General features: G+C 43.2%; 1 protein-coding gene across 1 annotated transcript; it reads right to left on the bottom strand.

Annotated features, from left to right (window-relative positions):
• Positions 1–10535: 10535 nt before the first annotated feature.
• cyc1.S (cytochrome c-1 S homeolog) lies at positions 10536–15353 on the bottom strand. The gene is made up of 7 exons (NM_001096171.1): positions 15259–15353; positions 13968–14158; positions 12663–12789; positions 12146–12303; positions 11708–11868; positions 11444–11544; positions 10536–10965 (listed from the first exon to the last, which is right to left on the bottom strand). The coding sequence occupies exons 1-7, from the start codon at positions 15343–15345 to the stop codon at positions 10861–10863; spliced, it is 930 nt and encodes a 309-aa protein (NP_001089640.1). The 5' UTR covers positions 15346–15353; the 3' UTR covers positions 10536–10860.
• Positions 15354–15424: the final 71 nt, after the last annotated feature.

The raw sequence follows: 15424 nt of genomic DNA, 5'->3' as shown, positions 1-15424 counted from the left end.
TTGCCCATAGAAGATTATATATATATATATATATATATATATATATATATAATATCAAAACAGGGGGGTTGTGGGAGCACTCTAAAGGCTTTAAAGTATATATATAAGTATAATAAATGCTATTGCATATGTACCCAAAACAGGGGTTATTTTGTTACAAAGTTATGATCATAAAATTGATAAGCCACCATACCACGTCAAGGTAAACCCCGAATGGCGGTCCCTAACTCGTTCAACGGACATTGATTACAGGTAATGCTAAAATGCACATAAAATATAAAACAAGTTAGGGACCGCCATTCGGGGTTTACCTTGACGTGGTATGGTGGCTTATCAATTTTATGATCATAACTTTGTAACAAAATAACCCCTGTTTTGGGTACATATGCAATAGCATTTATTATACTTATATATATACTTTAAAGCCTTTAGAGTGCTCCCACAACCCCCCTGTTTTGATATTATATATATATATATATATATATATATATATATATATATATATATATATATATATATATATATACAGTATATATATATATATATATATATATACTCTCTTTTCTAGGGCATGGACACAGGTGGTGCTAGTAGGGTTCAATCTATCCAGTTTTGTAACATAGTAACATAGTAAGGTTGAAAAAAAGACACACGTCCATCAGGTTCAACCTTTTGACTCTTTTTTTAACCTGCCTAACTGCCAGTTGATCCAGAGGAAAGCAAAACCCCATCTGTAGCCTCTCCAATTTTGGAAAAATTCCTTTCTGACTCTAAGATGCAATGGGACCAGTCCCTGGATCAACTTGTACTATGAGCTATCTCCCATATCCCTGTATTCCCTCACTTGCTAAACACCATCCAACCCCTTCTTATACCTATCTAATGTATCAGCCTGTAGCCCTGATTCACTTCCCAGCTCTCCCTGTAACACCCCTTTCCTCTAATCTCATTGGCTCCCTCCTGTCTGCTGGGAGGAGCTACTGGTGAATAAAGCATCCGACCCTTCCTTGTACCTATCTAATGTATCAGCCTGTACCCCTGATTCACTTCCCAGCTCTCCCTGTAACACCCCTTTCCCTCCTCTAATCTCATTGGCTCCCTCCTGTCTGCTGGGAGGAGCTATTGGTGAATAAAGCATCCGACCCTTCCTTGTACCTATCTAATGTATCAGCCTGTACCAATGATTCAGGGAGAGAATTCCACATCTTCACAGCTCTCACTGTAACAAACCCCTTCCGAATATTTAGGCAGAACCTCTTTTCTTCTAATCGGAATGGGTGACCTCGTGTCAGCTGGAAGGACCTACTGGTAAATAAATCATTAGAGAGATTATTATATGATCCCCTTATATATTTATACATAGTCATCATATCTCCCCTTAAGCGCCTCTTCTCCAGTGTGAACATCCCCAATTTGGCCAGTCTTTCCTCATAGCTAAGATTTTCCCTTTACCAGCTTAGTTGCCCTTCTCTGTCCCCTCTCTAATACAATAATGTCCTGTTTGAGTGATGGAGACCAAAACTGTAGGGCATATTCTAGATGGGGCCTTACCAGTGCTCTATACAGTGGGACCCCCTCCTCCCGTGACTCTGCCCCATTTAATACAAGTCAAGACCTTATTTGCCCTTGATGCTGCTGACTGGCATTACTTGCTACAGACAAGTTTATTATCTACAAGGACTCCAAGCTCCATCTCCATTATGGATTTGCCTAGTGCAGTCCCATTAAGGGTATAAGTGGATATTGTTACATCCCAGGTGCAGGACTTTACATTTATCAACATTGAATCTCATTTGCCACTTAGCTGCCCAGATTGCCAGTTAGTCAAGATCCTGTTGCAAGTGCCACATCCTGGATGGAATTAATTGGGCTGATAGTTTTGTCTCATCTGCAAACACTGATACATTACTTACAATACCCTCCCCTAAGTCATTAATGAACAAGTTAAATAAAAGTGGCCCCAATACTGAGCCCTGAGGGACCCCACTAAGAACCTTACTCCAAGTAGAGAATGTCCCATTAACAACCACCCTCTGTACCCGATCCTGTAGCCAGTTTCCTATCCATGTGCAAACGACTTCATTAAGCCCAACAGACCTTAGTTTAGAAAGCAGACGTTTGTGGGGCACAGTATCAAACGCTTTGGCAAAATCCAAATAGATCTACTGCCCCCCCCCCCCACTGTCCAGCATCTTACTTACCTCATCATAAAAAGCAATCAAATTAGTCTGACATGACCTATCCTTCATAAAGCCATGCTGATTGCTGCTCATAATGACATTCACTAGGACAACATTTTGAATGTGATCCCTTAACAAGCCTTCAAATAATTTGCCCACCACAGATGTCAGACTTACTGGCCTATAATTGCCAGGCTGAGATCATAATCCATTTTTAAATACTGGAATAACATCAGCTTTTCTCCAATCCATAGGCACCATACCAGATGACAGTGAATCAGAGAAAATCAGAAATAGGGGCTGGTCTAAAACTGAACTAAGCTCTCTTAGAACCCGGGGGTGTATGCCATCAGGCCCTGGAGCCTTGTTTACATTCATTTGTATTAAAGCTTTATGAATCATATCCTGAGTCAGCCACTGACTAGATTGAGCTGAGCCATTAGTGCAGTTATAAAGTGAGCCTGGGAACTCACACTCCTCTATTGTATACACTGAAGAAAAGAACTGATTTAAAACATTTGCCTTTTCTGTATCTGTTACAACCAGACTGGTACCATTATTTAATGGAGCAACACTCTCAACCTGCAACCTTAAAAATATATTTAAAAAAACTTTTTGGGGTTAGACTTAGCCTCAGTGCACTCTTCTTTTCCTATCTTAGCCTTCCAGGTCGGTGATTTACAACATTTATTATAGTGTTCATATTCATTAAATGCAGCTTCTGTCCCAACAGACTTGTAGCTTTTTAAATGCCGTTCTATTAACTTCTTTACGTCTGTATTAAGCCACATAGATGATTCTTGAGAAAAGTAATGATTTAATATCATTTTAAAGGACAACCATTTCTGTTCTGTGTTTTTAGCTGAAAACCTAATGCCCCAATCAATGCTCTGTAGGGCAGCCCTCAAGGCACTAAAATGAGCTTTTCTGAAATTTATGGTTGTTGTTGCCCCAGTATATATTTGTTTTTTGCACCAGACATTAAATGATATAACATTATGGTCACTATTACCCAGGGGTTCAATGACTTGCACATTTGCTATAAGTTCTGGCTCATTAGAGATCACTAGATCCACAATAGCATATTTTCTGGTTGGCTCCTCAACAACCTGTGCCATAAAATTGTCATGTAACAGTTTATAAACTTGTTCCCATTAACTGATCTGGCAGTACTGTTGCTCCAACAACTTCAGGACAGCACCATCAAATTTTTTGTATATAATAAAACGCCTTTATTTAGCTTCACAGGGGCATCACGGCAACGTTTCAGGCCACATGGCCTTTTCTCAAGCTTACTGGCCCATATTCAAAATTGGCCTTTTATACTCTGTCACACCACCCAGTGGTCTAAAAGTATTAATACATTCACAGCAAAGACAATCCAAGAAAAATAAAGTGCATATTACCAAGTAACAAATGTCCATCATATCATCATGTGCAAATCCGGTGAAAAGTGCAATTTGGACAAAACATTCTACAATATTAAAATCTGTAGAGGAAATAAAAGTAGATATAATCAATATAATCACAAAAGAGAGAATTGTTTATCATATTAGTAATTATTTTCCCAATCAGCCGTGGTTGTTCACCAAAAGACTTTTTTTGTTATTTCTTATCTTTACAAAAAAAGGAGAGACAAATATTTCTAAAAACAATATCTATATACAAATTTAAAATTATCTTAAAAATGGGGCCCAGATCATATTCCTTATTTAAACCATATGGTTCCATCGTTTCCAATTTTCTGATCCAGTATGCCTCCCTATACAAGAGATCCTTCTGTTTGTTGCCCCCTCTTTTTTTATTTTCAATAGTTTCTATTATTTGATATTTTAACTGATTCACATTATGTGAATGCCCAAGAAAGTGTCCTGCCACTGCTGGTTCTTTTTTGCCTGTCTTTATCGCCGACTTGTGTTCCCTCATGCGTTCACGGACCGTTCTTTTTGTTTGTCCCACATACGCTAGTCCACACGGGCATTTAATCACATATATAGCGTGTGTCGAGTAACAAGAATATCGGCCTTTAATCCTAATTGGATAACCCTTCCTTGGGTGGAACACATTCTCTCCTTGTTGGACATTCGAGCAACAGTTACAACTATAGCAGGGAAAAGTACCCACTTTTTCATTGGTTCTTTCACCAGTTTTCATGTCTGTTCTTATGTCCGAATGTACCAACATGGAGCCTAAAGATCTTCCTTTTTTATATGCTATTACCGGCGGTCTAGCAAAGGCAGAGACTTGTGGCAAGTTTTCTTTCACCATTGGCCAATTTCGCCGTAAAATATTTGCAATATGCTTGCTAAGTGTCTTATACTGAGTTACAAACGTTACTTTATTTTCTTTACTCGTTGGCCTTTTCTTAAGCATGTCTATCCTGTTCAATTTTTGAATCCCCTCCAATTGGGTCTTTAAGAGTTTATCAGGATATTCTCTCTCTCTCGAAATTTGTCACACATTTCCACCAGTCTTTTTTCCCCTACTTCACTAGAGGTCACTATTCGCTTCACTCTGCTCAATTGTGATTTGGGCAAAGCCTTTTTTAATTGAGGTGGATGGAAAGACCTTTAGTGGAGTAGGAGATTACGGTCCGTGGGTTTTGTGTACAAATCCGTGAGCAACTGCCCTTTTTCTTTATATACTCTTGTGTCCAAAAATGCAATCTCTTCAGAATGTACATTTAGAGTAAATTTTATATAAGGTAGGACTGTGTTAATTTCCTGAACAAACTTTTCCAGGGTCCAACGTGGCCCCACCCACAACGCAAATACATCATCAATATAGCGCATCCATATCTTACAATGAGATTTAAATAATTCATGTACATATACAAATTTCATTTCAAATTGATTCATGAATATATTTGCGTATGCAGGGGCCACATTGGACCCCATTGCTGTACCACGTATCTGCATATAAAAATCTTCCCCAAATTGAAAGTAGTTATTGTGCAGGAGTAATTCAAGACATTGGGCCACAAATTTTTTCTGTCCTCCATCTAGACTTTCATCTCTTATTAACTCCCCTGTGACTGCCTCTACACCCCCATCATGAGGGATGGAGGTATAGAGGGACTCTACATCCAAGGTTACCAACCCTGTATCTTCCATATCAGCAGACATATCTTTTAATTTATTTAAAAAATCGCTAGTGTCCCCAATATACGATTGATGGAGTTCCACATAGGGACGAATGACTCTATCCACAAAGATTGCAATAGGCGAGAGCACTGAGTCTATGCCCGACACTATTGGTCTCCCCGGCGGCCGGTCAAGTCTTTTGTGGATTTTGGGGAGTACATAGAACACTGGTGTTAATGGATACTGTTGTTCCAGATAAAGCGCCAATTTCGGATCTATAATTTTCAATTGTGATGCCTCTATCACCAATTTTTTAATTTTACGTTGTATTTCAAATATAGGATTCTCACCCACTTTCTTATATGTAGTATTATCACACAATTGGCGCTGTATCTCAGCTATGTAATCCTCCCTATCCATTACGACCAGTGCTCCCCCTTTATCTGCTGCCTTGATAATTATTTCTGTGTTCGTCATTAGGCCCTGTAATGCCTGATGTTCTATCTTATTCAAATTATTTGGTAGCAAATATATGTCGCCTCTGCGGTATTTTTCTTCTAGTATTTTCACTTCTCTAGTTACATTTTTGATATACATTTCGACAATCACATTTTGGCATATATGTACTTACTGGTTTAAGGTCTAATATATCCCCACAAAAGGTGCCCATTTGCAGTGGTTTATCTCCCCTTTCCTTGGGATCATCAAATTGTACTTTGAGTCTCAAAGTTCGGTAGAGCCTAAACAGTTCTAAATCAAGTTTGAAAAAGTCAGGTTTATTTACCAGGCAAAACGACAGTCCCTTCTGCAGCACCTGTGTCTCAATGTCTGTCAGTGTCTTCCGTGAAATATTCAGTACCGCATCCGGCGTCGCTTGTACTCTCTCGGTCGCTTGTCTTTTGTGGTGTTTACGGCCCCCTCGCTTGTATCTCCTCGATCTTGTACGATTGAGTCTTGCGACCCACCTAAAAAAGAAAGTGAGGTGTCCTGCGAGTCAGACGCTGCAGAGGAGGCACGCGGTTTCCGAGGTTCCAATGGTTTACCGTGGGGCCCCTGTGGATATCGTCTCATGCCGCCGCCGTGATCTTTCCGCTGTGTCTCCCAACGGTACACGTTTCTCCTACTCCACTAAAGGTCTTTCCATCCACCTCAATTAAAAAAGGCTTTGCCCAAATCACAATTGAGCAGAGTGAAGCGAATAGTGACCTCTAGTGAAGTAGGGGAAAAAAGACTGGTGGAAATGTGTGACAAATTTCGAGAGAGAGAGAATATCCTGATAAACTCTTAAAGACCCAATTGGAGGGGATTCAAAAATTGAACAGGATAGACATGCTTAAGAAAAGGCCAACGAGTAAAGAAAATAAAGTAACGTTTGTAACTCAGTATAACACACTTAGCAAGCATATTGCAAATATTTTACGGCGAAATTGGCCAATGGTGAAAGAAAACTTGCCACAAGTCTCTGCCTTTGCTAGACCGCCGGTAATAGCATATAAAAAAGGAAGATCTTTAGGCTCCATGTTGGTACATTCGGACATAAGAACAGACATGAAAACTGGTGAAAGAACCAATGAAAAAGTGGGTACTTTTCCCTGCTATAGTTGTAACTGTTGCTCGAATGTCCAACAAGGAGAGAATGTGTTCCACCCAAGGAAGGGTTATCCAATTAGGATTAAAGGCCGATATTCTTGTTACTCGACACACGCTATATATGTGATTAAATGCCCGTGTGGACTAGCGTATGTGGGACAAACAAAAAGAACGGTCCGTGAACGCATGAGGGAACACAAGTCGGCGATAAAGACAGGCAAAAAAGAACCAGCAGTGGCAGGACACTTTCTTGGGCATTCACATAATGTGAGTCAGTTAAAATATCAAATAATAGAAACTATTGAAAATAAAAAAAGAGGGGGCAACAAACAGAAGGATCTCTTGTATAGGGAGGCATACTGGATCAGAAAATTGGAAACGATGGAACCATATGGTTTAAATAAGGAATATGATCTGGGCCCCATTTTTAAGATAATTTTAAATTTGTATATAGATATTGTTTTTAGAAATATTTGTCTCTCCTTTTTTTGTAAAGATAAGAAATAACAAAAAAAAGTCTTTTGGTGAACAACCACGGCTGATTGGGAAAATAATTACTAATATGATAAACAATTCTCTCTTTTGTGATTATATTGATTATATCTACTTTTATTTCCTCTACAGATTTTAATATTGTAGAATGTTTTGTCCAAATTGCACTTTTCACCGGATTTGCACATGATGATATGATGGACATTTGTTACTTGGTAATATGCACTTTATTTTTCTTGGATTGTCTTTGCTGTGAATGTATTAATACTTTTAGACCACTGGGTGGTGTGACAGAGTATAAAAGGCCAATTTTGAATATGGGCCAGTAAGCTTGAGAAAAGGCCATGTGGCCTGAAACGTTGCCGTGATGCCCCTGTGAAGCTAAATAAAGGCGTTTTATTATATACAAAAAATTTGATGGTGCTGTCCTGAAGTTGTTTTTGCATGTGGTGCCAGTGGAAAGTGGCCACTGGAGGACGTGCACCACCCACAAAGAAAAGAGTGAAAATCGTTGTGCTGACTGACTGTCTACAATAGTACCGTTGCTCCAGTCAATATCTGGCTAATTAAAATCCCCCATTATCATTACTTTACCCAAACTAGCAGCCTTTTCTATTTGCATCAGGAGCTTCTCCTCCTCCTCGTCACTTACATTAGGGGGTCTATAGCGACTCCTACAATTAATTTGTTGGACTCTTTACAATTAGTGAAGAACTCCACCCATACGACTTCTGCCCCCTCATTTTCTAACATAATCTCCTCCTTTATATTAGATTTAAATCCTGCCTAACATACAGACATACCCCTCCTCCTTTTCTATTGCCCCATTCCCTCCGAAACAAAGTATAGCCACTGATATTTACTGCCCAGTCATGTGACTCATTCAGCCATGTTTCAGCCAATCACATCATATTTTCCTTCCATCACCAGCAGCTCCAGTTCTCCCATTTTACCAGTCAGACTTCTTGCATTTGTAACATACATTTAATACTGGTCCCATATTGAACATATGACATGTGCTCCTCCCTATCCTTAACTGTACCCCCAGCCAAATCTCCTCCCCCATTTTCCCTTTCTTTGCCCACTATCTCATCTAACCTGTCTACCACTGAATCTTTTACTGAACCCTCCTCCCCCCCCCACACCTAGTTTAAAATCTCCTCCAACCCTCTAGTCATCTTCTCCCCCAAAGCACCAGGCAAGGGATAATGTACCCCCTACTGTAAATGATAAGGATATTAGAAGTCACTGAGGGGTTGTTCTGTGACCATATAAAGGCACAAGGCTACAGGCTGAGTTATACAGGGAACTCTGAGTATCACTCATGTATTATAAGGGATAATGTACCCCCTACTGTAAATGATAAGGATATTAGAAGTCACTGAGGGGTTGTTCTGTGACCATATAAAGGCACAAGGCTGCAGGCTGAGTTATACAGGGAACTCTGAGTATCACTCATGTATTATAAGGGATAACGTACCCCCTACTGTAAATGATAAGGATATTAGAAGTCACTGAGGGGTTGTTCTGTGACCATATAAAGGCACAAGGCTGCAGGCTGAGTTATACAGGGAACTCTGAGTATCACTCATGTATTATAAGAGATAATGTACCCCCTACTGTAAATGATAAGGATATTAGAAGTCACTGAGGGGTTGTTCTGTGACCATATAAAGGCACAAGGCTGCAGGCTGAGTTATACAGGGAACTCTGAGTATCACTCATGTATTATAAGGGATAATGTACCCCCTACTGTAAATGATAAGGATATTAGAAGTCACTGAGGGGTTGTTCTGTGACCATATAAAGGCACAAGGCTGCAGGCTGAGTTATACAGGGAACTCTGAGTATCACTCATGTATTATAAGGGATAACGTACCCCCTACTGTAAATGATAAGGATATTAGAAGTCACTGAGGGGTTGTTCTGTGACCATATAAAGGCACAAGGCTGCAGGCTGAGTTATACAGGGAACTCTGAGTATCACTCATGTATTATAAGGGATAATGTACCCCCTACTGTAAATGATAAGGATATTAGAAGTCACTGAGGGGTTGTTCTGTGACCATATAAAGGCACAAGGCTGCAGGCTGAGTTATACAGGGAACTCTGAGTATCACTCATGTATTATAAGGGATAATGTACCCCCTACTGTAAATGATAAGGATATTAGAAGTCACTGAGGGGTTGTTCTGTGACCATATAAAGGCACAAGGCTGCAGGCTGAGTTATACAGGGAACTCTGAGTATCACTCATGTATTATAAGGGATAATGTACCCCCTACTGTAAATGATAAGGATATTAGAAGTCACTGAGGGGTTGTTCTGTGACCATATAAAGGCACAAGGCTGCAGGCTGAGTTATACAGGGAACTCTGAGTATCACTCATGTATTATAAGGGATAATGTACCCCCTACTGTAAATGATAAGGATATTAGAAGTCACTGAGGGGTTGTTCTGTGACCATATAAAGACACTGATGTTCTTCTGCTTAGGAAAGATGTGAGAAAGTTTTCTAATTTTATTCCTAAGCAGAAGAACATCAGCCTCTTTCTTTCTCCTGACAACTTCCTTGACTACTTGCTGGTCAGACTGGTGGGAAACTGACCAGCAGGTGGCGCTGTTGTAACACAATTCATTCATATTAACAGCACATTTATCCCTTAATATCTTGGAATAAAAACAAAATAAACAATGAATGTATATTACAACATTTCTTAGAATAGCCTCCTCATCCATTTTACATTCACTTATTTAAAAGGTTTACTTATAGTTTCAGTTCCAAGGCCAAAGCCCAGTGGGGAATAGATATGGCAGCACCACCGTGTGTATCCAGCGCAGACAGAGGAAAGACCCCACTTACCCATGAGGTCATTTAATTCCATTCCATTTGTGATTAGCTCAGTGTTACTATGCAAGGAATAAACCAAAAATACTGCTTACAGGAAATGCAGAATTGTAATAAACATAAAGGCATCATGGGAACCTCTCCGGCTGCACTGGCACAAATGACTCTGTACACAAAATAGCAATCGCATGCAATCCTCTGGATATGTCTGTGCTGTTCTCACTGGGATCATTTTCTTCTGGTGCTGTAGGAGTAAACAACTGGACGACGCCATGTTTGCATCACTTACCCAGAAGCCCCCAGTGCTCACTGCTCTTACAAATCATCATTCCAGCACCCAGTTTGGTTTAAAAGATATATTTTTGTTTAATTTAGGGGATGTAATGGACAGAAAATCTTTTCTTTGCACGAGTCCCTTTATCTCCTGAAGATGTTTTTTTTAACGGACATTAACAATGAAAATGCAGAGAAGCAGGAAAAAAAAATTCCCTACGACAAAAAAATAAACACGCAAAGATGGAGCTACGGACGCAGCGCCTGTGAGAATAACGAGTCCTGATCTGCTTCCTGCTCTGATGAGCAGAGGGACCGTGTGTTTGGGCAACTCATCCATTGCACCCGCTAGCCGAGCCCAGCAATACACGGGGGGTGGTACAATCTGCTCCGTTACTTGGGGGGTCTATAGGCGATCTTCCTGGACTTCAGCACGCTCCATCTGTGTCTCTTCATGTAGTAGATGAGAGGGATGAGGATGGAGGAGATCATCAGCACCTGCGGAGGGAGAAGTGAATTATTGGCACACGCGGGACACTGTATTAATGTACTACACCACAGACACTGTGCCGACACTCCTGCAGATCCGGCTGACTCCATCCAATGCAGAGGAGGAGGAGCATCGTTAGAGTCAAACTACTGGGGCTTCCACATATAAGGCACCTCTATACAGTCCCAGGGAAAAGTGCTGCAATAACAGGGGCAAATTCTGCTCCTGCCTAGTAACACTTGGCAACCAGTCAGCTACTGGCAACCAATCAGCTATTAGCGTTTGTACGGGAACTTCTCACTGTCACTTTGATATGGGAGGAAAAACAAATTTTCAACTTTGGTCAAAAACTGCAGTTTCCAACCCATTTTATTGGTAAGATACAGACTGCTAAAGAACACAGAGGATAAGGGGATATATCCAATTGCATGTGAGCAGGCCTGGGATTAAAGGCCACATTAGCAGAGGAAATTCAGCACAACTCACTTTAAGGCCCATTCGCTTGCGATGGTCGTGTTCCGGTTCTGAAGCCCAACGCAGGAATGTGGAGACGTCCTTAGCAACCTGAGACATGGTGGCCGGGGTCCCTGGAGAAGCAGAGACAACAGGTCAGGTGACACTGGGACTAACCACACACAGAGCCATCAGGGAGGACCGGCAGGCTCACTTTCTGGCAGCTGATATCAGCACCAGGATTAGGCCGGGCATCAGATTATAAATGAAAGCCCCCGCTACTCAGAGGCCACTCACCATCCTCATATTCCAAAACCTCGTTATAAATAGGGGGTGCCATCCCGACGGCCTGGCCTGGGAAGTAGGGGTTGTAATACAGTCCTTCTCTTATAGTGACGCCAGCAGGAGGGTCGCAGTATCCAGTCAGAAGAGAGAAGATGTAATCCTCACCGCCGTGCCTGAGACATATATATATATATATGAACAGGTGAGACACTGGTCACACAAATACAGGTGAGAGACGGGTCATGTACGGAAATACAGGTGAGCAGGAGGCAACAAACACTAGGGGAGAGGGAGGAGCCTGATGTTGCCCCCAGTTATTACTGTAAGGATTAATGGATGGATGTGCCATGGGGAGGGGTTTGTTATACTGAGAGAAAAGAAAGGGGCGGCGGCTATAAGAAGGTTAAGTGTCAGCGCCCCAGGGGTTCAGTCGGGGACAAGTGAAAGTACCTGGCGTTGGCGATGTAGCTGAGATCAGGGGGCAGTGCCCCGTTGTTGGAAGCTCTGGCCGCCTCCTCATTGGCATACGGCTTGGGGAAATAATCGGACAGTTTCCCGGGGCGAAGGAACATCTCCCCATTCTCATCTGGCCCATCCTGAATCTCAAACTGAAGGAAGAGACAAAGAGGGGGTCAGTGGGGAAACTAAATTGTTAGAGCCTATAGTGGTGGCCACTGAGAGACACGCCAGTCTGGTGCCAATAAGGGGCCATGAGGGACTTTGCTCCTCCTCCTTAAAGGACAGGGAAGGTGGAATTAATGCAAACAAATTCACTGGGGGGGGGCTTACATATTTTGCCCCTCCCCAAGCTGGTTTCTCTTTTAAGAGATAAGAGCACTGACTAAGGGAAAATCCCCTGCGGGGGGTCCTTACATATTGGTCCCCAGTGAATTCTGCTTTACTGGTCCATTAAGAGCACAATGGGTTAAAGCTGAATGTACGACCTGATGATGATGATGGACTTTACCTCTTCGGCCAGAGCTTTGGCTTCTGCTTCAGTGTGGGAGACGCCGATGAGATTCCTAAAGGCCAAGTATTCCATACTGTGACACGCGGCACACACCTGCTTGTACACCTGGTAACCACGGCGGATGCTGAGTAGGAAAGTGACAGTTAATGGCGCTGAGGGAGGGAATCCCTGGTGGGGGGACACTCATCTGGCTTGTGATTTGCTACACAAGAGTGGGTGGTCCCGGCAGGGCAGGTGATTGGCTGCCAAATACAGTTAGACCCAGAAACAAAATTGTGCATTAATTATGTGCATTATCAATAATGGTCACCATTTACATATCTTGCAGCAGATTGGCTGATACAGCAATGGGCTCATGTCTGTCACCTTGTAGTGGGGCCCTCACCCCTTCTCCTCAATTACTTCCTCTACCATATCAGTTGCTGGTATATGGCCAGGCTCACTTTCCCACCTGCTGGTATATGGCCAGGCTCACTTTTTGAGTGACATCACTGTAGGAGGTCTAGATTGAAATGGGCAGGCATGAACTTTGGCACCTGAGCTTCAGAATTTGTGGAGAATATCAAATCATAAACAATCACCTGCCTATAAGGAAAGAGACCAGAGTCTCAAGTGGTTTGTGCCGCCTCCTATCGCATCAGCCAATCAAATCAAGAGAAATGTGCCAGTGACTCACAGCAGGACTGTGTTGGTTGCAGCTGGAAGACAATGATTGGTTGGGAAACTAAAATACTGAGTCTCATTATACAGGGATGATTCGTCCTTAGCCCGGGGGGCAAACATTACATCTAATTACTGACTGGCAACTGTGAGGCCTTCACTGAATGTGGCAAATAGACTGAGAGCGGGATGTGGTGTATAATGACATGGGATGCACAGAATCCATTATTTTGGATTTGGCTGAACCCCCTAATCCTTCGTGAAAGATTTGTCCAAATACCGAACCGAATCCTAATTTGCATATATTCAAATTAGGAGTGGGAAAACACTTTACTTCATTGTTTTGCGACAAAAAGTCACGTGATTTCTCTCCCTGCCCCTAATTTGCATATGCAAATTCGGATTTGGTTCTGCCGAATCTGAATCCTGCTGAAAAAGACAAGATCCTGGATTTGGTGCATCGCTAGTACTGAGTGCCAGTCTGTATCCACTGCAGCTGTGATGCCCCCGGTTGTACCTTGGAATGGGGGCTACACTGTCTGAACCCCAGTCAGGAGCAGAGTCATTACCAGTGAGACTTCACTCAGGCCAAATAAACCCAAATCTATTCCCATCCCCCGGCAGTCTCGTGTCCCCCATTACCTGGCGTGATCCAGAGAGGAGAGAAATCCGCTGTGGCTCCATGGGTAGGATGGCGGGTGCAGCTCTAATTCACTGGCTTTCACTGATTGGTGGAGAGCAAATGCCAGACCGGAGCCTCCAGCGACCAAAATACCCAATGTAGAGAGAGCCACTTTCCTGCCCCGGGACAGAGCCGAGAAGGAGACGTTGGCCTGAGAGAAAGACAGACAATTGGTCAGAGACAGTCTGTGCCCATTAGTGGGAGGGGTCAGCACAGGGTCAAGGTCACAATCACAATGAGGAGCAAAAGGAGTTAATTGGCTGCTGCCGTCACTGTGGGGTCTCACTAAGTACAGACTCTTGTTCTACTGAGTCACTGAGTGTAACAACCAGTCTCTTGTCCTGAGCAGAATCACCTTGTGACAATCAAGTACCAGCCCCCCCCCCCCTTATGTAATAAACGTAAGGACAAGTCAGGGGGTCACTAAAGGTCACGTCTGACCCAGCTCATTCCTTACAGGACACACGTCTGTCTCATCAGGGTCCCGGGAGTTGAGAGGGTGCGACTGGGGGGAGGGGGTGTTGGGGCCCAGGGAGTCTCATGTCCTCGTGCTCCTCATATTCATAAATCACCAGTGTATCTGCCTGTGTGTATGTGTGTATATATATATAATGTGCATAATGTGTGTGTATAATGTGTATATTAATGTGTATATATATATAATGTGTATATTAATGTGTATAATGAGGGTTCTCACTAGTCTCCCACCGCCGAGTCTGAACTACAACTCCCAGTAGCTCTAGTAGTCAGGACACAGGGAGTTGCAGGCTGGGGGGTCTGGGAGTGTGTTACTGGGCGGCTGCCCTGCTGCTGGGGCTCATTGTGGGGGTGAATGACACAGGGGTCCAGTCACTACAGGGGACACAGGCGGCAAAGAGTCAGTCAGCAGCTGTGAGTCACTTGTGATTGGCTGTAGGCGACAGGAAGGAGCTGATTGGCTGCAGCAGGAGAGACAGATGACAGGAAGGAGCTGATTGGCTGCAGAGAAGCCCCGGATGGAGCAGGAATAAGCCCCATTAGTTGTACAGATTTCCCCGCAAGGAGCAGCCGCCTCCACACCCTCACGCTGTGCCCATTGTCAGACTTGTCCCCGAGCAGTGACCCCTCAGGTGGAGGACGTGACAGGCCGAACTCACACACCGGTGACCTTCATTCAGTCCCGGTCACTATCCGAGCTCTCCCCGCTCCTTCCCCCCTCCCGCCCACGACGCCACAGACGCATCTCTTTGCCTCTCCCGGGGAAGCTCTTACCTGAGGCGCCACCGGCCAGGCCGTCCGTCCCCCCTGCAGTACTGCTCCCCGCAGCGACCTCCGCAATACCAGGCACGCCGCCGCCATCTTCCTCTGTCAGAAAGGAAGCTTGCTCCCCGCCTTCCCTGCCGGCTTTACGTCACTTCCGGACGTGCATTCAACTTGG

This window comes from Xenopus laevis, chromosome 6S, assembly GCF_017654675.1.
Source record: "Xenopus laevis strain J_2021 chromosome 6S, Xenopus_laevis_v10.1, whole genome shotgun sequence".
Lineage (NCBI taxonomy): Eukaryota > Metazoa > Chordata > Amphibia > Anura > Pipidae > Xenopus > Xenopus laevis.
Note: the sequence above shows the minus strand (reverse complement) of the source record. Positions and strands in the feature narration are given on the sequence as shown.